The sequence below is a fragment of the Neltuma alba genome, unplaced genomic scaffold (genome assembly GCF_004799145.2).
Source record: "Neltuma alba isolate B1F8T4 unplaced genomic scaffold, ASM479914v2 tig00010742_pilon, whole genome shotgun sequence".
NCBI classification, from domain to species: Eukaryota; Viridiplantae; Streptophyta; class Magnoliopsida; order Fabales; family Fabaceae; genus Neltuma; species Neltuma alba.
The window spans coordinates 104,379-125,736 of NW_021635569.1; the positions used below are offsets into that span (position 1 = coordinate 104,379).

At 32.3% G+C, this 21,358-nt stretch overlaps 2 protein-coding genes and 1 non-coding gene across 3 annotated transcripts; 1 reads left to right on the forward strand and 2 right to left on the reverse strand.

The window, feature by feature from the left end:
* The first annotated feature begins 3,034 nt into the window (after positions 1 to 3,034).
* TRNAN-GUU (transfer RNA asparagine (anticodon GUU)) lies at positions 3,035 to 3,108 on the forward strand. The gene has a single exon. It is a non-coding gene; the product is annotated as a tRNA-Asn (tRNA).
* A 385-nt stretch (positions 3,109 to 3,493) lies between these two features.
* LOC114758679 (ureide permease 1-like) lies at positions 3,494 to 7,883 on the reverse strand. Its single transcript, XM_028947748.1, has 7 exons — positions 7,232 to 7,883; positions 6,273 to 6,411; positions 5,874 to 6,048; positions 5,298 to 5,332; positions 5,111 to 5,211; positions 4,564 to 4,938; positions 3,494 to 3,957 (listed from the first exon to the last, which is right to left on the reverse strand). The coding sequence occupies exons 1-7, from the start codon at positions 7,466 to 7,468 to the stop codon at positions 3,805 to 3,807; spliced, it is 1,215 nt and encodes a 404-aa protein (XP_028803581.1). The 5' UTR covers positions 7,469 to 7,883; the 3' UTR covers positions 3,494 to 3,804.
* A 1,140-nt stretch (positions 7,884 to 9,023) lies between these two features.
* On the reverse strand, positions 9,024 to 17,700 carry LOC114758687 (epoxide hydrolase A-like). The gene is made up of 4 exons (XM_028947758.1): positions 17,230 to 17,700; positions 15,279 to 15,520; positions 14,329 to 14,536; positions 9,024 to 9,080 (listed from the first exon to the last, which is right to left on the reverse strand). The coding sequence occupies exons 1-4, from the start codon at positions 17,698 to 17,700 to the stop codon at positions 9,024 to 9,026; spliced, it is 978 nt and encodes a 325-aa protein (XP_028803591.1).
* Positions 17,701 to 21,358: the final 3,658 nt, after the last annotated feature.

Here is a 21,358-nt window from a genome sequence, read left to right on the forward strand (position 1 = left end):
CTTTTTTTCCCATCAATGGCATGGAGTGATTTTCATGAAAGTACCTGTTTTGTGAAGAGTATAAAATGCCAACACAAATACTAATACGCACAACAATACGTTGCAGCTTATTTCTGAGAACTGTTCCATGTGTCTCCACATGGCTTTGTGGGATCCATTGATAAGAATGAGTGTCATTCCTTTTCTTATTCATGGAAACAGGAAGCTTCTCCCACCAAAATACAAATCGTGCGCTATAAAGGTACAAATTACATTCATAAGAGTTACAATTTATTTTTTTGCAATTACAAAAAATTAAATATCAACTCTGTTTAATTACAAACCAAATATTTTCAAGCTTCCCTCTAGAATTCATTGCTTTCCCATGATCTAGATATAGAGATTTTTTCAATGAAAATGTGTTTTTATTCCATGCACACAACTATCAAGCATGCTTTCTATTATAGAACGGATGCCTATCTTAGGATGGAATCCGGGACTAAATAATACCTTGTGAACATCATATGAAGTTGAACATCCAAGCCCCATCCTAATCCTATTGGCCCTTTTTTTTTGGGGCCCCAAAGTTGAGTGAGGTCACTTCATTTCTAAATTTGTTTAAAAAGGCAATAGCTCCGTCCTTAAAAAAAATTGTTTTCTTCAAGGTCAAGGTTTAGAATTCCTTTTCCAACTTTAGCAAACTTTATTTAAGGTTTGACACCGAATTTAAGGTTTACCCTTGCTTGTGTTAACTTTGTTTTTTCATATAGCACTTAGGACAAGTCAAATGTTTTAAGCAACATCATGGAAACACTAAGCTATAGTAATGCCACTCCATAACTTGTTTAGATTCCTCGATGGAAGAAATGAGCAGAATATCACATTGAATCCTACAAAAGTCTATCATTGATCATGACTCAAGTAATAACAACATCTCATACAATTTCATTCAAAAAGAAGCACATGATTATCAAAGTAGTAATAGTTGTTTCAATTACTTCACATTCGAGAATGGCATTAGCACCCTTTTTGAAAAACGTTGCTACACTTACTGAATCAACATTATGTGTAAGTGAAATAATATATATACAACAAACAAAACACTGCAGATCCCAGCCACAACAGTTGAAAAGGCACATTACGTTCAAGTTACTTTTCTGCAGCTAAGCCTTACAGAGGTGCCAAGGTGGGTCATAAGTATAGCATACAATGTAGAATACTTGTTTTCATATAATATGGACACATCTTTAAAGGTTTATATTTTCACAAGAAATTAGAGATTATTTCATGATATAACCAAGCTCCACTTCATTACTTAGAGCATTTAATTTCATTCAAATAAGTAAAGTTCACGTTGGGATTCCTTCTTGTCATGCAATATTCTTGTGGGTTTCGAAGCTTAGAAGGGACTTGAATATTTTATACTTAAAATTTTAGATCAAGAATTCAGTTAAACTGAAAAGAATTATGGGGACCATGCTTTCTCTCTAATGCTTGGAACCATGGAATTGCAAAGGGGAGTTCATGTATTTATCATCAAAGAGAGTGAATATATTATTAGATGAATACAGAAGTTTTCAAAAATTTTACTATGGACTTTCCAATTACTTTGAAGACAGTAATTTGTTCATTGTGTTGTTATTGCTAAGCAATAACTCTTGGCTGCTTTTCTCCTAGTTAGTGTTTGAAATCACTATAGTTAATAAGTCAAAATTTCCTCAAAGTAGAGCATTTTTTGGTAATGCGGTACCATCAGGGCCAATGTCACCAAAGTTCTATCTGCTTGATATTCTTCTTTAATTTTTCTCTGGCAGCCAAAATTAAGAGGAACTTAGCAGTAATTCAGGCTTCTGGTATAGAAACTAAGCAATCAATTTCTCATTGTCTCACCAATTAGTTAAGTGGATTGGGGGGGAAAAAAAGCAGAAGGAAAAGGAAGAATGGGAGAGAACAGGAAGGAAGGTAAGTATGCCGGAAAATTACAGACCTTTTTCATATTTTGGCAAAGAAGAGATCACTGCGAAGAGAAAAGGACTAGGAAATAGAAGACAGACAACTGAGAGAATGAGGCGTGATTACCAATGGCGATGCAATGAAGGCAAATATGAAGAACTGATAATAAAAAGTTGACAACATTTTCATGCAAAAAAGGAAATCAAAGAAACCAAAAACCGAAAGTAGAAAGTAAGAGAAACGGGTGAGAAGGATAGAAGGAGAGGATGGAGATCTATAATTCTATATCACCTTGCGATGCTTGAGAGAGAGATTTTGAATTTTGGATCTGAGGTGTGAGGAGGATGGAAATAGAAAGGGATTATGAGAGAAAGGAAAAGGTCTTGGGGAAGGGAAAAGAACAAAGGAGCATCAAAGACGCTGGAACCTGAAGAGAAATCAAAAAGTTATTTAGAAGCCCAACATTTGTAGGAAATACTACGACTTTCTGTCTTTCTTTCTGACAGCATTCGTTAGGAAACTTTTTTACAGGACAAAATATTTATGACGGGAAGATATTATGTGTTCTGAAATTTGAATATGAAGACATGCACAAAACCACATGCATGCATTAAATGAACTCACTTAAGCAGAAGCTCAAGGTCTATATTATTTTAATTAGACTGGCTTGTGAACAGTGATTTGTGTCTTAAGCTATTGATAAACCATTTTGGATATTAGCTTAGTGGAAGAAATTATATTAATATATTGATATCTATATACCGCGTGGTTGCTCATTCTTGTGTTCTTCCCTTTTTCTCTTGAGCCTGGTTGTTACTTTGTTTTTTCATAACATGACTCTCAAAGTGAAGATGCTAAACACCACCCTACTTTAGATCTTGCAAGCGATTTACCCCCATTTTAATGCCCATGTTTCATAAATAGGACAGTTCTGCTGATGCCATCTCTGTGAATGTGTAGCCCTTTTAACTGTGAGCCAGGAAAAACAGAAGGAAAAGGGTTTTTAAAAAAAAAGGGAAAAAAAGTAAGCTTTTAATAATTAGTGGCCTCGACTCCGAAGGAATTACTTTATATACTTACTTTGACGTACTCCCCCAGCAAAGCTGGAATAGCTCAGTTGGTTAGAGCGTGTGGCTGTTAACCACAAGGTCGGAGGTTCAAGCCCTCCTTCTAGCGTCTTTTCTATCTTTTAACCTTTTTTTACACAGTTCATCAATTTTGATCCCTGTTCTCTATTAATCCATAGTCCTGTTTTACCTAATGCTTTGAGACTACACGGCGGATTATATCACACATTGCTCTTAAAAACTCACTATCAAAGCATCTTCTCCATGATCGCCACTCCAAGTTTCCATTTTGTTTACTTTCACTATCATTTTATTCTTCATCGTCATCAATTCATCCGTGTCTCTTTCTCCTCCACTACCTCCCTCCATTGTACTCATATATCACTATTTCTTACCCCATTTCACATAAATCTAATTCCTTTCTCAACTATGTCTGCAAAGAAAGCCACTGATCGTGGAATAGCAAAAACATTATCTAAGGGCACCCAAAAAAAGAACGAACAAAACGAGAATAAAACATCAACATTGAATAAAATATTCCTGATGTTGCAACTACAACTAGAAACTTCCAGTCGCGCTATGTATAGATGAGCAGATCTCAACTTTGCTGTTCCCATTTCTGGTCAAGAAAGAACAAGAAAGAGAAAAATTTGCTTTTCTTTGTAGGATGTAATTTCTTCTAGTAATTAGCACCAGCAATCGTTGTGGATGCTTCTCCCTTGCCACAATGAAGCCTTGCAAAAACTCGTGGATATGAATATGTGTGTGTGTGTGTGTGTGCGCGCATGACATGTTGCCTGAATAATCATTTACGATGCCCTGAGGATGCCATGAGTACTCCAACAGCAGCGACAAACATGAACAACATGCTACCTAGCAGTATATACGTTCTTCGCGATGATTTGCGATATTCCCCAAACAGAACAATGCCCCAGAAAGTGCTCACAAGTGGAAGTGCCTGTTGTAACAACAACATACAGATTCATTATGTGAGGGTATATGAGTTGTAAGGCAAGCAAAAGCCTGCTTTATAAGTTACGGACGTAATCTTTAAGTTATGTACTTGACCATTTATGTCAAACACACTTTTTATCAGGATCCATCATGTATTGGCTTGGCATATTAATTTTTGAAGAGTATGATCTGCTTCAAGATATTCAATTGCCGTTTAAAGTATCACTGGAAATATGATAAGATTGGGCAGAATGAAAAGGAAGATAGAAATCAGGGTAAGATCCAGGCTCACATGTGGTTCCTTTGATAGAAATGAAATGAGATTCTTTGCATAAAATTCAAAGCATGCAATCTCTATCATATCAATCAATATTATCCCCATTTAATAATTTTTATTTTTATTTTTTTATCCAGGGACATAAAAGTTATTTCCCATCCAAAAAGTCACTTTTTTTCATTTCATTCCCTTTTTCACTCCATTTTATTCTTAAGAAACGAACAAGGTCTCATATTGACATAGGCAAATCCCACTTCTATTGCTATAACTTTCTTCACTTCATCTCTTCCCATGATTCAAAGAAAAGTGGGTCTGTGACAAACAGTATAATACCTGCACAGCATCTGCTGCAGCATATCCTGCAGCTTGACCTCCCATAAACTGGAGACCGTCCCCAAAACCACAAAGGAGACCAGCCAAGAAGGCCCAACCTCTTCCATTCCAGTCTCCTAGATAAGCCTTCAGTGATGACTTGGGTAAGTTCAAGACAGGGTAGTAAAGGAAGGTGATGTTCAGAACGATGGCAATCACGAAACAAGAAACTGAAAAATAGAAGAAGGCAGTGTAAACACTTAAATGGGAAACCCCTTTCTTCAAAGTGTGCCACTGATCATTTGTTGCCAAGTTGAAAGCCGGTGAGAACAAAGAGAAACAAACTCCAGCAAAGAATGTTATAGCCAATCCAACCACAGTGCTCTTCCCTAAAACCTGGAGGATGAAAGTTACAGATATGAGTGACATCTTACAAAATATAACCATGAATGTAAAAATAATGAATGAAACTTTAAGCTTGATTTGAGATGCTATGTGCCTTCTATGATGTAACTATATAAAGAAAAAAGGTTAGCTAATGCTGTTTTAACAAAACGTAGCCACCTGCCTTGATTGATCTCCTTTTCTCAAGCTCTATAAGGAAAGCTGCAGTTCCTGCTTTCACTTTGTTTGCAGAACCACTTCCTTTCTCTATATCATTTAATTTGGCTGTATATAATAATAAATAATATTTAGCATGTGTCAGATAAATGGAACCACAAAATTGATAAATTTGCTTCACCAATGCTTCTTACCTCCGGTTGCTGCTGACAATGACGAAGCAACATTCCTGGTAGAAGGACAAATTGTGGTAACATCAGCGCAATACTACCAACATCAGTTAAGAATTAACCAAAAAAAAAAAAAAAAAACAACAACAACACAGAGACAATGATGGCAACAACAGTTAAGAACAAGAAAAAAAACAACACAGACACATTTTAGCACAACTAAAAGAGCTGAAAAATTCTAGCCAAAAAAAAAAAAAGAGCTGGAATTAAGTGTTCCAATGATTAATATATCTTTGGCAAACAATACTGAATGACAATTGCCTACTAACCACTAAACCCATATTAAGATAAATGCTCCAAGTCTGCAACCAGTATTCTCAAAATCAGCTAAAGCACCTCGTCATATAATTTCCCCTAGAAAAAGCCTAACGCAAAGTATAGAACTTTTCCCCCTTTTTCTTTATATGTTCTTTTACCTGTCAAGAGGGGAAGTTATAAGGACGAAAAAGTGTAGGATGAAAAGAAACTTAAAAAGGTACTTATGAGCAAGCGAGAGGCATAAGTCACATCCCAATTAAAACTGCAAACAACAACACATACATAGCTCCGTCTTTTTGATCACTTGACAGACTATTGAGCTTGGCTTTATTATCAGCAGTGTTAGACGAATGAACAGCAGATCCTAGACAAACGGCAATCAGAAAGCAACCAACTCCAGGAAAAAGAATCTCAGCCTTATTGATTTTGTCATCCAAAAAGTAATTCAAAGTTGTTCCTGTTAAAATCGGAATAAAGACAGCATGGCAAAATTTAGTGTTATGGCAAACTGCCCATTGTTACTAATATTGAAAGGACAAAAAGTACAGTTTTGTCTATGTCATAACCTTCAGAGCCCACTAAGCCTCTCGTTCTTAAGAGACATGTTTGTGCATTTCATTTTACTTTCTTCTTTCTGTTTCTCATTTTTTTTCTTTTGAAGAGCTTATCAAAGTGAGATACCTATAACAACTGTTATGCTCGATGTGATCACTTCCACAACTGATAAACCGACGAAAGCCCAGGCATATTGTGTGGACAGATTTCCAAGGCTCAGTACAATACCACCTCCCATTGCAAACAAAACAGATGGCCAGTTGTCCTGCATCAAATCCCTTAGCAGATTCACAAACCAGTTGTAATCAATGATGGTGAACTTCAGATAAAGTTCAAGGATGAAAAAGTTGCTTTCTAACCCAATAGTTTTAAAGATTATTCATATTAAACTCAGTAGACATTTATGAGAAACTCATCTTAATAGCATCAATATGACAGCAATTATGTTTCTATGTAGGATTATAAAGTTACTTTCCCAATTAAACTTTTGTTATATGATACAGCTGCTGACATAGTGGTTGGTTTTCAGAAGACATATAAGAGGAAATTGAGGAAGCAACCAAGGGTAGATGAAGGGAAGCCCACTGGTCAAAACAATTATCCTAGAGTTCCAGAAAATGAGGAGCAACTCTGATTGACTGCTGGCTACCTATCTTTTGGGTCTGAAACCTTGTAGGGGGTGTAGGACTACTTTTGGGGACGTATAAGGTTTGTAATGGAAGGGGAATGCCCTTAGGACAGAATTGAGAAGAGAGTTGGTGAGGGAGAGACCTGGCCTCTCGAATGCCATGGGAGTGTCACTGAGCTAGCTGTGGTTACTTCTTTTTTTTATTCTGTGTAATCCTGTGTTGTAGAAGCTGTCATCGTTGTTGTGAGTCTATTTTGGGATTAGAGGGAAATAGGGCTTTGGCTTGAAGCATTGAAGCTTGTTGTATCTTTGATTCAGTTCTTGAATATTAATATCAAAGCCTCAGGATTTTCCCCATTTATTGTTCGCACTGTTGCATATTTTGGCTGGTTATTTCTGGTTTACTCAGTATTTGCAGCAGGGTCACAACATTATACAATATCCGATGGACACAAACCTGTGCAAGTTGATCTAAGAAATTCGGTTCATTGTGCGAACTCTGACCTATCTGACCGAACGTGAAAGCAATGATAACAGCAGCCAAGAGATTGGTGATGGAGTAATCAAGGTAAGTATGCTGAGGAAGACGACCTCTTCTCTCTAGAAGAGTCATAACAGCAGGCCATGTCCCCAAGAAGAGAAGGGCCAAAAGCATACACACTATGGCACCTCCCTTGCTCTCAACTAAATACATTGCTTCAAATTTCAAATTTTCCTCTCAGATGTTGAAGTTATCAAGCTGAGAAAAAACCAGAGAAATCCTTAACGCAACATGAATAAGCCTCACTTCAGCAAAATAGCAAAATAATAACAAGTTTTACTAGAACAGAATTGTGCCTAATAGGATCCCCAACAGCAAATTCACAAGTATATATTGGGCTCGAAATTCGACCAACATGCAAAACTAAAATAGAAAAATTCCAACCCCGATATAGAAATGAATCCGCTGAAACAGAAACAAAATCATGATTCATAACTGAGTTTTCCACAAATTAACGTTAACCACACAGGCATAAGTGGGACAGTGTAAATCACAGAAGCAATGTCTTCAGAAACGAACTCAAGCACGAGCACATACTATGATAGTTGTACAGAAAAACTTCGACGTAGAATTTGGAAAGCGGAAAAGAACCACGTAAGCCGGAACCCAAAATTTGAACCGAAAGAAACCAATAAAATCAAACTGAAAACACAGGCCGATCACACGATGAACCAAAATGGATCCCACATCCCAATCACAGCGAGAAAATCTCCAAGACTCCAACTTGCCCGGAAAAAATGAAAAAGGTTTCAGAATCTTACAGATACTGAGTGTGTATAAGGAATGATTCAAGTATTAAGCGGAGAAGAAAACTGTGAATGAAAATGAAAAGAGCGGACCCAGAATTCAGACAAAACCGCAAGTAACAATGGTGGCCGCGTAAAAGTCAACAAGACAGGACGAGCCCAAGAAGGTGGAATCAAAGGTTGGTTAGGAATCTCGAGGGTGGATTCCATGTGGATATGCAAGTGGGAATATCCTTTAATTAAAGAAAACAAAAGGAATAAGAAAATAATCCTTCTGTCTCTTATTCATTCACTCTCCACTCTCCAGGCTGTCATGGTTCATACAATTATGGAAAGTGCAAACTTCGGTGATAATTATTAAAGATTCCCTCGTAAAATAATAATGCTCCTTCTGATTATAAGTTTTGAATAATCAATTCACAAATAATAAATAATTAGTTAGAAAAATAAATAAGTTAAAAATATATTTTTATTTTTAAATATGTCGTTATAATAAATTAAAACAAGCATAAAAAAGAATGCATGAAAAATTATGATAAAAAATAAATAATTAGAAATAATATTAAAAAAAATCTATTAAATGTCAGGATCAACTTAAATTGAAACTTATAAAATGGATCACACTTCTTTTCAAATTTAAAAGGTAAAAATAAGACAGGAGGGAGTACCATATTACTATAAATAATCATTAATACTTTTAAAAAATGTCTAATATATTTTTCGATTATTAATCTCCAAATCAAAAGAAAAAACAATTGTGATTTGTAATTTCTGTAGGTTTTAATATTTAAAAGAGGATTCATAACAGAGTTAAGTAAAGTTTAGGTTAAATGATTAATAATCATCATTCAAATGAAAATATAAATACAAAAAAAATTTTTGGGGGCATTATGAGGCTTTGAACGCAAAATCTCTACTCTATCTCACTCCATTTTGATTAGCCAAAATTGAATCGATGAAATTTATTTTGGAGATACAAATTCTTTTGAATTCAAAAATTCTTTTAAATAATTTTCAACCTAACAATTCAAATTAACATGAATAATAAGAGTTTGATTCCCCTAAACCAGTGGTATTGGGAGTTTAGTTCCCAATTCTTATGCATGAGAATACTCCTAATCCTAAGTTTATAAAAACAAAAAAAAATACACCCAATCCCACACCAAAAAAAGGACATCTACTTTAAATGAGAATGTTGGCATTTATTTTTCCAAAATTTTTTTACGTTTTAAATCATTTATTATTCACTAGTTAGGAAGGTAACTGCGCTTGTTTTATACACACACATATATAGAGAATATATATATATATATATATATTCCGTCTGTTATATGTCAACATTGACAAAATGACTTGTGGACCAACACTCTCATACATATATACATGAGTTTGTCACCTTTGACATTTTATGCATAAATTTATTGGTTGGTTGGTTGGTTTTCAACTTAGAGACTCCCAAATTAGGACGTTTCTTTATATTATTAAAACAATCAAAATCATAGATTAGCTATTTTGGAGCAATGTTAGACCTGCCAATATGCCTGGAAGTCTTTGTTAGATTAATATCATCCTAAAAGTGTTTTAAAAAAAATAGCAATGTCCCTTTTAGCTGTTAAAAATTTAACGTTCAATATTAGGGTGATTTTGCTTCTTTTTTTTTTAATACTTTCACTATTGATTTTATAAAAATTTTCAGGGCAAAACTGCACCTTAACTCTCTTACTTAGCTTATTTTACAATATATATATATATATGCATATAGTTAACATAATTATACTTCTTTAGGGTGCCAAATGCCTTTTTGATATAATTAAAGAGTTTAAAAAAACGTGCATTAATGGCCTTCCAAATGTCTAGTGTTTCCTGTTAGCAAAGAATATTAATTAATTTTTTTGGACGCAGCACTTATTCCTCTTTTGCTCTAGGTATTAAAGCAATAAACGCGTTTAGAAAAGTCTCAAATCTGTGAGTTGGATATTATGAGTTTCATTAGGTTTAATTTGACAAGCTTGCTCAATTGATTGGTTTCCGACAAATATGCTGGACGCACGCAAATTCTGTTTTTAATACAACTTTTTTTTTCACCGGTGTTTTTCGTATAATACTTCAATTCATTTTGTTTTTAATATTTATTTATTTTGCCCCCTAATCCTTACAAATTGCCCATGTTAAGAAGTCTCCATCAATAAGTATTTCCTCGGCAAAACACTAAACTATAGGTTACAAATTGCTCATGTTCACTATAGGTATACCACTATAACTTATGTATATAGAATCCGAGACAATATATCAATGGATTTAGTCTTGAGGAAAGGATTAGTCTTTAACAACATGACGAATCAAAATTCAAATTTTTATTAGGAGATTTATTTACATTTAATGTCTAACAACATCTCAAACATAATTGCCTCCACTAAAAAAATACATGTGTAGGGAAAAAAGCGGACAGAATATGTACTGGTGTTTTGCCTATTCACTTTTTGATCTTAGAACTCACCAAACTTATGCAATGCCACCCCAACCACTCCCAATTGATTTGCATGCGCTTAACAAAAGTCATTCTCAAACGCTAATTAAGCGTGAAATTGGCTCACTTTACCTACCCATATCTTCAAAGGCATACTCCATCCCTAAAACAAAATGAAAAGACGAGAAGGGGTTATTTTGTCTCAATCTCCTAATTAACCAAAACGAGATACATATTTTGTATTAAGAACCAAATAAAAAATCCTTAAAATTAAGTAAATATAATAAATTGAAAAATCAATAAGAAAATTTACAAAATTACACATTTTGTAGATTTTTTTTTTTTTAACGTAAAGAGTAGTGCAAGATATGCAAGTGTGAGATATAAAGAAACTATGCAAGAAAGGTTATAAAATTAGAAAAAAGAAACTTACAAAATAAGCAATAGAACATGATGATATATATATATATATATATATATTGATAAGAAGAACATGCTGATATAATTAATCGATGCACAAAAAATATATACTAATCCATCTGCTCCTTATAATAAGGCACCTTTTAAAAGAAATAGATGGTTTTTATTGTTATAAGTCACCAAGTCGGATATTTTACATTTTTTTGGAAATTGCCCATATTTAAAATATCATTAATTTTGCAAGTGCTATAATTTCTCGGATGTAATTCATAGTATTAAATAAGAATAAATTTTTATATTTTTTTATTTTTCAAACAGTGTTATTGACTTAATCATCTTTTATTGATTTAGATAACATAATTAGAAGTGCCTGATAATAAAGATAATGAGAGTACACAACAAGAAAGAAGTCAAAGTTCTTGCCGTCAAAGTATCATATTACATGATACGGAAGAATTCGAAATTTTTTGTTTCAAAGAAACATGTGATTTAGACAGAGATAGCAAAGAACTAATTTTTGACCAAATGGGCAAAATATCTTGTGTAAATGTTGAAATTTGCGGCCATGATGAATTTATTAAATTATTTAGTTTTACACTCATGCAACTCAATTGATTATTTTTCATATGGCCATCTCATTGGGTTCTGCTAATTGGGAGTAGCTTTTTCAAAAGCATTTTTTAAAGGTCAGTTGACTTATTTTAATTTGATAAATTTAATTTCAATTTTTTTGTTTTAATAATTTTGTAAGTGTACAAAGAGGTATTGAATTACCCTATTTTAAAACATTTTTCCGCATACAATTTTATAAATAATTTATATTTAGGAAAAATTTAATGGTATCAGACTCGTACTTATATTAAATATACTCTTCTAGTCCTTAATGCAGCATCTAATTTGAAAGTTGATGTTATTCATATATGTAAGACCTATTTTATATTTTTTTTTTGTTTTTTTCCCAAAATTAACCCCATTGATATTCTCTTAAAAATAATCAAGTAACAAAGGAAAGAAGGAGATTAAGAAAGATAATCAAGATATTTTAGAGAAAAAAATATCGTATCAACTAATTTAATTAACATCCTTAATTTACTTAAATTGATTAATTAGATCTTATAAAGACAAGAAAAGTATTAAATATTGTGTCATTCAATCCCCATCGATTAGTCTAGTAAAAATAAAAAGCTCTATCTATCATTATTTTTTATGAATAAACATTAGACATATAAATGACGTAAAAATATTTAATGTCTTATTCTAAAGAAAGAATTATTGTAAAAGAAAATTAAACCCTCAAAAACAATACAAGTTGGCACAAGTAATTGTAAATATTTAAATAAGATTTAGGCAATGATAATTTTTTAGATCTGCCTCTGCCATTTGCTCTTATCTCCTGAATTTTTTTCGACAATATTTTCTCCATAATTTTCTCTGATATTTAAAGAAATAAACGTCCTTCCTTCTTTATAATTTATTTCCTTTGAGTAGTTGGGTTACTAATTTTGCTGATAATTTACAATTATATTATTTATTTTAGTATATATTAGAATTAATACGTCACCACTACTTTTATTTAAATCATAGTATAAAAATAAAAAACTTTGTCAAAGACATAGTACTTTTTTTTAGTACTTATATATTTAATAATGGATTTGATCAATGAAATCTAAACAGAGTTAATTATATCAAAATCACCGACATGAAAAAATGCCGAAATGAAAATTTTTCTTGCCCTGCTGATAGAGCTCTTAGCAACGTACGTAACCCTAACTTAATTTTTAAGCAAAAGAAATTATAGGAACAGAAAAATCTACTAAATAGGATTAAAACTATAGAAACAGGAAACTCTACTAAATAAAAAAAATAATCTCGTAAATCCAAATCAGTTATTATTTGATGGATGATTTGATTAATTGACCATTTTCTCATATTTTATCACTTTTCCAATCCAAACAGGTACTTGCACATCTTTTTAAACGTGGCCATGAATCTAACAATCCAATGTCTTCTGTTGATGGCACGTGTTTTTGAATCTAACAAGAAGCCATGTTGCACTTGACTTCTCACACGTAATCAACAAATAATTTCATAAGAAAATATTAATAATATATATTTAAAAATGAATAGTTTAATTATCATCTGGTTAAAAATGAATAATTTAATATCAACGGCACTTTGTATCCCCATATATATAATGGTAAGAGAGAAGCATCACGATCACATATACTTTTCTGTGCGTTGCAGGCTCAGAAGTCAGAGCAACAATGCAAATATTCTATTTGAAAGAGATAAAATATATTTATCTGATCCTAGAGTAGAGAGAAGCTTTTTTTAATCCTATTTATAAGTCACTTCATTAAATTTTTACTATAAATGTACCGTATTATCATTCATTTGTTATAGTATAGATAATTATTTTTTTTAAAAGGTGTATATATTAAATAGGGGTCAAGTTGGAAAGTTGCTATATTTTAATGAAGAGTTAATACAGTTTAAGGTTTTTCTTGGTCTGTGTAAAATATATTAGAAGTGCTTTATAAATAAGACTAAAGGAGTACTTCTCAAGCATGCAAAAATCAATGACTTATTCAAGCCTAATTTTCTGTATTATAATTATCTATAGAAAAAAGCCCAGGTTGTTTTTTTTTTTTTTTGGTTAATACAACTTTTAATTTCTTATGTTTGTCCTCATTTTGATTTGAATCCTTAAGTTTTTTTTTTCAATTTAAAACATTGTTGGTCTTTATGATTTAATAAAGATATGGATCATTTTATCTATTGAGAGAATAAAACCAAAATGCGTGCAAACTTTAATAACCAAAAATTATATTAACATTTTTTTCTTAACATAAAATATAAAAAGTGAATGGAATAAGAGAGAATTACAATGAAATCTCAGAAGGAATATAACCATCACAAAGTCCCAATAACATGTTAGATGTTGTTACTTCTCACTTTAGAATTTATTATTATAAGCCACTCAACTGTTATTAAGACTTTATAGTAACTACTACGTTCTTTTCTTAGGACTCTACTGTAATTCTCCCATGGAATGAACAATACATCTTAACCGAGATTAAGATAATTCTACAATTTTACTCAAGCACCATTTTATTAATGGAAGCTAAACCAAATAAAAACAGAAAGGGAGAAAACCAGTGATTGAAATTTAGAGATAAATAACTCCTGAATTCCATTGAACTGTTATTAATTTCCACAGGGTTCAGTATATAAATAGCATAAGGGTTTTATACATACACATAGCTTGTTTTATTTCTGGAATATAGAAGGCTTCATGCATGAATGTTTATGCTGGTGGATATATATATATATATATATCAGATGAAGTTGGTGAAGAAGTGAAGAATGTGAGAGGTAACGTCACTTGCAGCTTCTTGGTTATTGAAATGGGCGACGCCTGGCTGCACCACAACTTCCTGCAAGTTGGGAACGTCTTCTTTGAAACGGCCACTCTCTATATATTCCTTTGTGCCCAGAGAAGTGTACACTGAGTCCAACTCGCCTGTTATGTACTTCACTGGCACTCTCACTTTCGCCCCCGTCCATGCTCCTGTCAGTTCCCAGTTCCTGCATGTTTCAATTCAATTCATACTCCCACTTAAGAAACCTATCTAATAAACTTTTCTTTTTCTTTTTCTTTTTGTAAAATTGCTGAAAAATCTTTCGGTGCAAAATTTATTGCTGAAATGTACTTGAAATTTGGTTCAAGATTCATGTGCAACCTATCTTTTTTCCAGCTGTGTACGTGTCTTCAATTATGCGCAAAATGCAAGATACGTGCATAGTTGAATAAGAGAAAATTAATAACTGAGTCAAAACTGCATGGATGGACTGAATTTGGAAAGATTAAAAAAGTTAAATAAATTATTTTAAAGTATTTATTTTTATTTTTTTTGGAACTAATTTAATTTTCTTGACTTAAGCTGATACAGATAATCTAATGATATACTACCTCCAGTCCTAATTATAAGAGCTAGTTGACTAATTTGAGGAGATTAAGGAAATGAGTTAAATTAGTTATTTGTAATAAATAGGTATTGTCTTTCTTAAAATACCCTTAATAATCAAGTGTACTGGCTAGAACTACCATTGTTAAAAGGATTATCTTGAAAAAAATGCTTAAATATAAGAGACAAAATAGATTGGAGTCTTATATTTAGAATCAAAATAAAAGTCAAACAAAGTCTTATATTAAAAACCGGAGATAGTACATAACTATTTTAGAAAGATTATATGACGTGTGCTATAATCAAGTCAGGAATTATGAACGTAATGGAAAATAAATGGAAGAATGATAGGAATTACAAACCGGTCGAAATTTCGGTAATAGTTCAAGGGACCAGTAAAACCAGACTCATCAAACTTGGAAGCATAAAAAAGAAGGTCTTCTTGGGAGAGCCAAGGGGGTAAGTTAGGTGAGACATTTGATGAGTTATAACCAAACCCTTCTTTTGGAAGGATTGGGGGACCAGATTTGCGACTTGTAAGCACATTCCTCAGTACTTGCCCACTCCCAATTTTGGCCATCGCCTCTTCCATCTTCCCTGCCTCCTATATATACACACACACATATCAATAATAATCTACCTACCACTGACAATATATGTGTAATTAATTGGGATACTGGATAATGAATTATGAATTTGGAACTTAAAGTAAATTAAGGTCTTATATTGAGAACAAAATCCAACCATCGACTAACTTCTATATTAAGGACCGGAGGTGGTATATAAGAGCCAGATTAGAGGTTGGATTTAGTTCTAAATATAAAAAACCCCAATCTACTTTGTCTTTTACATTTATAATTTTTCTTCCAAAACATCCCATTGATTATAAAGTGTTTGCACCAAGGGATAGTTCCAATACATATTATTAGTTTAGAAAAGTCAACACACATTTGTTACAAATAATTAACTTAACTAATTTTTTTATATCCTCATATTAGTTAACTAAATCATATATTAAGGACCTAAGATAATATATATAATATCTAATCTGCATGGATTTAGATTATCCATGTAAGTCGTGAATAATATAACTCACCAAAATTTGTGCAAGACAATAGTCATCTGTCTAGTTGTAACATAAACCAGAGAATCATGATTCATGGCCCTTCTTTCATCCTATGTATAATAGTATTGTCTCTAGTTCTTGATATAGAAACTAAGTTAGTTGGCACTGTTTATTGAATTTATAAATTTTTTTTCTAAATTATTTCCATTGAGTGCATATATATATATATATATATATATATATGAGAGGAGTTTCATTGATAATTATTAAAGGAAATATTTTAGAAAAACTAATATATATTTATTACAGATAATTAATTTAACTAATTTTAAATCCGTACCTATTATGCAATAATGATACCACCACAATAAGCAGGGGAAATTGATTTCACATTTTATATGGTTTTTTTTTAATAATTGATAAGGAAACAAGTATATGCCGTTTACTCTTAGTTACAATATAATTAATATGAACATCACTTCAGTCAGTCACGTGCTATAAAATTTTCCCAAAACAACTTTGAACTTGAGATAACGTCGAGAAGATGGATATAGACTTTTTCCAATATATTCATAGCACGCTTCAAGAAATGGCATAAAAATTTTCATTGATTTTAGATTATATACTTATAAAAAGAAAAAAAAATTAAAAAAACAAAAATATAAAAAATTAAATCTCAACCGTCCATATTAAATTTGAACGATTAATATTTAGTAAGCATCATAGTGCTTATTACTGCAATAAGTACCGAAATTGGTTCTATTTTATGTTGTGTTTGATGATTGATAAGGAAAACAAGTATAGGAACACGTATAGGTCGCCTATGATTACTATATACTGCTTATATTTTTAATTATAAGATTTTATTTATACTCTACAAACGAGATCTTACCATTAAGATCGAAAGTAATAATTAATTAAAGTGAGCACTTCAGTCACATTTTATAAAATTTTCTCAAACAAGTTTAAGATAACATCATCAAAAAGATGAACGTAGACTACGTCCAATTTTATATATTTTTTCTGAATTCATAACGCGTTTTAGGAAATTGACATAAAAATCCCCACATGCAAAGTACCATAATGAAACTATTATTCTCTAGGTCTCCTCGTCGAGCATATTCACAAATCAAATAACATATCTACCATTAAGTTCGAGATCTGTTGAAATTAGCAAAGCAAAATAAGAAGAAGAAGAAGAAGAAGAAGAAGAAGATGAAGATGAAGATGAAGAAGAAGAGAAGAACCTGGAATCTGCAGATATAATAATCGTCTCCATACAAAGCTCGAAAAGCATCAAGAGGCTTAACTCGAGGGTTTCTGGGCATGCAAGGCACACTAAGGCACACATAGGCCTTCACTTTATCGGGACGAAACATGCACAGATACCAACCAATGATGGCTCCCCAATCGTGAGCCACCAGCAACACCTGATCCACGCCCAGAGAATCGATGAGGGCCACCACGTCGCCGACGATGTGGAAGCAGGTGTAGCTGGTGACGGAAGGCGGCGCCTCCGTGTCGCCGAAACCGCGGAGATCCGGAGCGACGGCACGGAACCCTAGGGAGCTGAGGGAGAGGATCTGGGAGCGCCAGGTGTACCAGAGCTCAGGGAAGCCATGGAGGAACAATATAACAGGACGACCTTCGTCTCCTTTCTCTGCGACGTGCATCTTGATGCCGTTCACTTCCACTGTTCTGTGCTTTATTGTTTCCATGTTTCTATTTGGTGCTGCTCTGAGATGATTACCAGTATGTTGATGGTAAGGGTGTGAGAAGAAAATGATTGGGAAGAAGACGAAGAAGAAGGAGAAGAAGGCTTTCTGAAGTAGTGAGAGGAACGCGCACGGTTACAGAAGAGGACGAAAATGGCAAATGCATGTGTTGTTGAAGAGAAGGACGTAAGGTTTTATTACCTTTGAAAGTACAAAGGAGGCCATTGTTGATTTTAGAAATGCTTTGATTTAACATTTTGGAAATGATTTTGGGACATTACTCGGTGTATAAAATAAACATGTGAAAAAAATTTTATCTTAACTTATAGAATGATTTGACTTTAACAGTTGAAATTTAAAATTTTCATGCTAAAGAACTCATGCGGCATGCACACGTTATGTGTACTCACCAAAAGTCGAACACGTAAACTCATATAACTTAATTATTAAAATTTGATATCGTGTCAAGTATCTGCTGAGCCAAATCATTTTGAGTACTGCCTTATGTTTTTAATATAAAAACTAGTTAGGGATTAAATTTGATTTTAGATATAAAAATTTAATCTATTTTATCTTTCAAATTTATAATTTTTTCCTCTATTGATTATGAGAAGAAGTAATTTCGATACACATGATTAAATATGATAGTTTAAGAAAATCAACACAAATTCATCACAAATAATCAACTCTTAATATTTTCAAATTAATTATCTATAGTATTACATAAATTACATCAGCAACAATTATTATGTCCATTTTCCAAAAATTAAAGAATCACGAATGTATATTTGATACATTTCAATGTTCCTGTACTTAATAGCTTGAATTCATAAATAGAGAAGGATGTATTAAAAACATGGTGCATGAAAGTCATAATTAAGTTCTTTGAATTTTGGAGACAATGCACATCTACAAAATATAATAATACGTACAATGAATAAATAACTCATTAAAATTATAAAAACAATTTCATTTCTTCCACACCATTATCTCTATTCAATTTTTTTCATTTTATTAATTAATTAATATTAATAAATAATAATTATAATTAATATTATTTATTTTTTATTATAATATATTATAATTATAATATAATCATATGAAACACATTAAATTCAATACACTACCTCTGGTCCTTAATGTAAGATCTCGTTTGATTTTTATTTTGGTCTTAATTATAAGACCCCAATTCACTTTATCTCTTATATTTATGCATTTTTTTTAATATAGTCTCTCTAATAATAGTAGTTCTAACCAATAAACTTGATTAGTAAGGATATTTTAGGAAAGACAACCCCTATTTATTACAAATAACTAATTTAACTTATTTTCTTAATCTCCTAAAAATAGTCAACTAGCTCTTATAATTAGGATCGGAGGTAGTAATATCAATTACAATGCATTAAAAGTAAGAGAAAGTCATCATATTACCTTTTCTATTATAAAGTAACAAGATTTCTAGAAAGCCTAAAAAATAAAATTTATGTAAGGAAAGTATTTAATAAAAATTATATTAGAGATTGTATTTAGTGGGTTTAAATTAAAATATTAGGGACATTTGTCAATTTTATTCATGTTCACAATGTGCCCCATGTTTTCCTTTATGAAAGGCCTCAAGAGGGTTTATTTTGAACTTGTTTGAGTTTTTTCCTTTTATAAATCAATTTGTAAAAATTATTTTTCAAAATAAAATAAAATAAAAGTATATTTGATTATATTGATTTGGAAGTAGTTTTAAGAGTTTAAAAAATTTATTTAAAATATTTTTTTACCATCAATCACCACGCATAGCTTATCATGAAACCATGGTTTGTTTCTATTCAAACACCTCCTGAGCAAAAGGCCTAAAAAAACCCTATTCAAACATTATGTAGGCCAAAAAAACCCATTTGCAAAATGCCAACCTAAACCTACCTTGGACAATTATTTATTTTTAAAATATTTTTTATATAATATACAAACAAATAATATAGGCTTTGTTTTAAAAAATAGGACATCACATAAAGTAATATAATTATAATAATTAATAAAATTTAAAATATAAATTAATGTGAGTTAACCCTTAAATTGATGGGCTAGCTCGACCGTGTGAATTAAAAAGACTTGGTTAATAAGGGTTGGACCCAATGATTAAAGAACCGGACCGAACCGGACGGTCGGACCGGTTGAACCGTCACCCGGACTCGTTAACGGCTCGGTTTGGACCAAAAAACCGTTCACATAGTTGAGCCGAATTGGACCGGAGTTGAGCCGTTATTAAGCCGGAAACCGGAGTTGGGCCAGAAACCGGAACGGTTTTCAGAAAACCGGACGGTTTTTTAGCCTGACTGAAAAATACTAAAAAAAATTTTAAAAATAGAAGAAAAATAAAAAATTGATCCCCTTAAATATCCTAATATATTTTTAGACTATTTATAACCATATAGTATTATTTCATTGAAAATTTCATATATTGTGGTGTTAAAATCGTGAGTCACTAGTCTTTTTATTCGATATTTGGTCTATCTTTTAAAAAAATATTTTGATTTGAATGAATTGATAATTTGTAATATCATTAAATATTTTAAACATACATAAATTTAAATATATAAGGTTTTAGTCCATTTTCAATGATTTCATTATAATTTTAGATTATTTAAATGCATTTCTAAATTATTTAATAATTTGATATTTTTCATATATACTAATTATATGTATATAATATTGTTTTAAATTAATTATTGCATCACCGGTCTAACCGAACGGTCCAACCGATCCGACCGATTGAACCATGACCCGTTGATCTTTCCGGTTTGATTTCCGGTCCGGCTTTTAAAACATTGGGTTGGACCTACGAGTCGGACCCACACTATCACCCCTGATCGCCACCGACCACCGTCACCAAGTGGTTTAGTCAGCATTGATTATTAATGACTGTGGTGATGGCGGATGGTGGCGAGTCGACCACGGCCAAAGGGCAATAATGATTGCCATTGTTGACATTTGATGGCCGTGGCCAATCGCGATGATTGGTGGTAAATGACAATACCCATCGGTGACGGCTGGGGGGCTGGTAGTGGCACAACAACTTCCGGTGGTTTTTTTTTTTTTGAATGATAACTGAGAGTCAATAAATAAAAACCAACGTACAATAACAGGCTAAACAAATCTACTGTCCTTCGTCACCGTCCGCCTCAAAACATAAAGGAGAAGAATGATCAGCAATACAAAAATTGCTGTCAATCCTATGAGAGAGTTTCGCTAATTGATCTTCCAAGGAAATCCTCTCCCTATCTACATGACAAAAAACAATATGCCAATCCCTATGTATTGCTATTTTAACATCATTCACCAAATCTTTGAAAGAGTAACTATCATTACACCTCCCTAGTAGTTAGATTAATTGCCTCAATACAGTCCGAGAATAAACAGATCTTTCTGAAACCTTTAGACCAGCAAAGATTTAGAAGTTTTTTTGGGTGCAAATATAGTGTATTTGAAAAAGGATTAAATAGTATTTTTACCCTGAAATTTTTTAAAAAGAAAGTTGTGGGTATGTAGAAGTTTTTTTTTTTAATGCAATTTTACTCTAAAAGTAGTAAAAACATAGCAATTTTACCCTGCTTTAACAGACCCAAACGATCTCCTTTAAAAAGCATTTTTGCCCCAAAAGTTTTCCAAA

Excerpts from the sequence above, each read along its gene's own strand:
- LOC114758687 (XM_028947758.1), bottom strand. The coding sequence starts at position 17,700 with ATGGAAACAATAAAGCACAGAACAGTGGAAGTGAACGGCATCAAGATG. Across the intron at positions 15,521-17,229 it reads ATTATATCTGCAGATTCCAG|GAGGCAGGGAAGATGGAAGA; the intron begins GTTCTTCTCTTC and ends GTGTATATATAG. Across the intron at positions 14,537-15,278 it reads TATTACCGAAATTTCGACCG|GAACTGGGAACTGACAGGAG; the intron begins GTTTGTAATTCC and ends TGAAACATGCAG.
- LOC114758679 (XM_028947748.1), bottom strand. The coding sequence starts at position 7,468 with ATGTATTTAGTTGAGAGCAAGGGAGGTGCCATAGTGTGTATGCTTTTG. Across the intron at positions 6,412-7,231 it reads TCTTAGATCAACTTGCACAG|GACAACTGGCCATCTGTTTT; the intron begins GTTTGTGTCCAT and ends GATTTGATGCAG. Across the intron at positions 6,049-6,272 it reads GAGCATAACAGTTGTTATAG|GAACAACTTTGAATTACTTT; the intron begins GTATCTCACTTT and ends CGATTTTAACAG.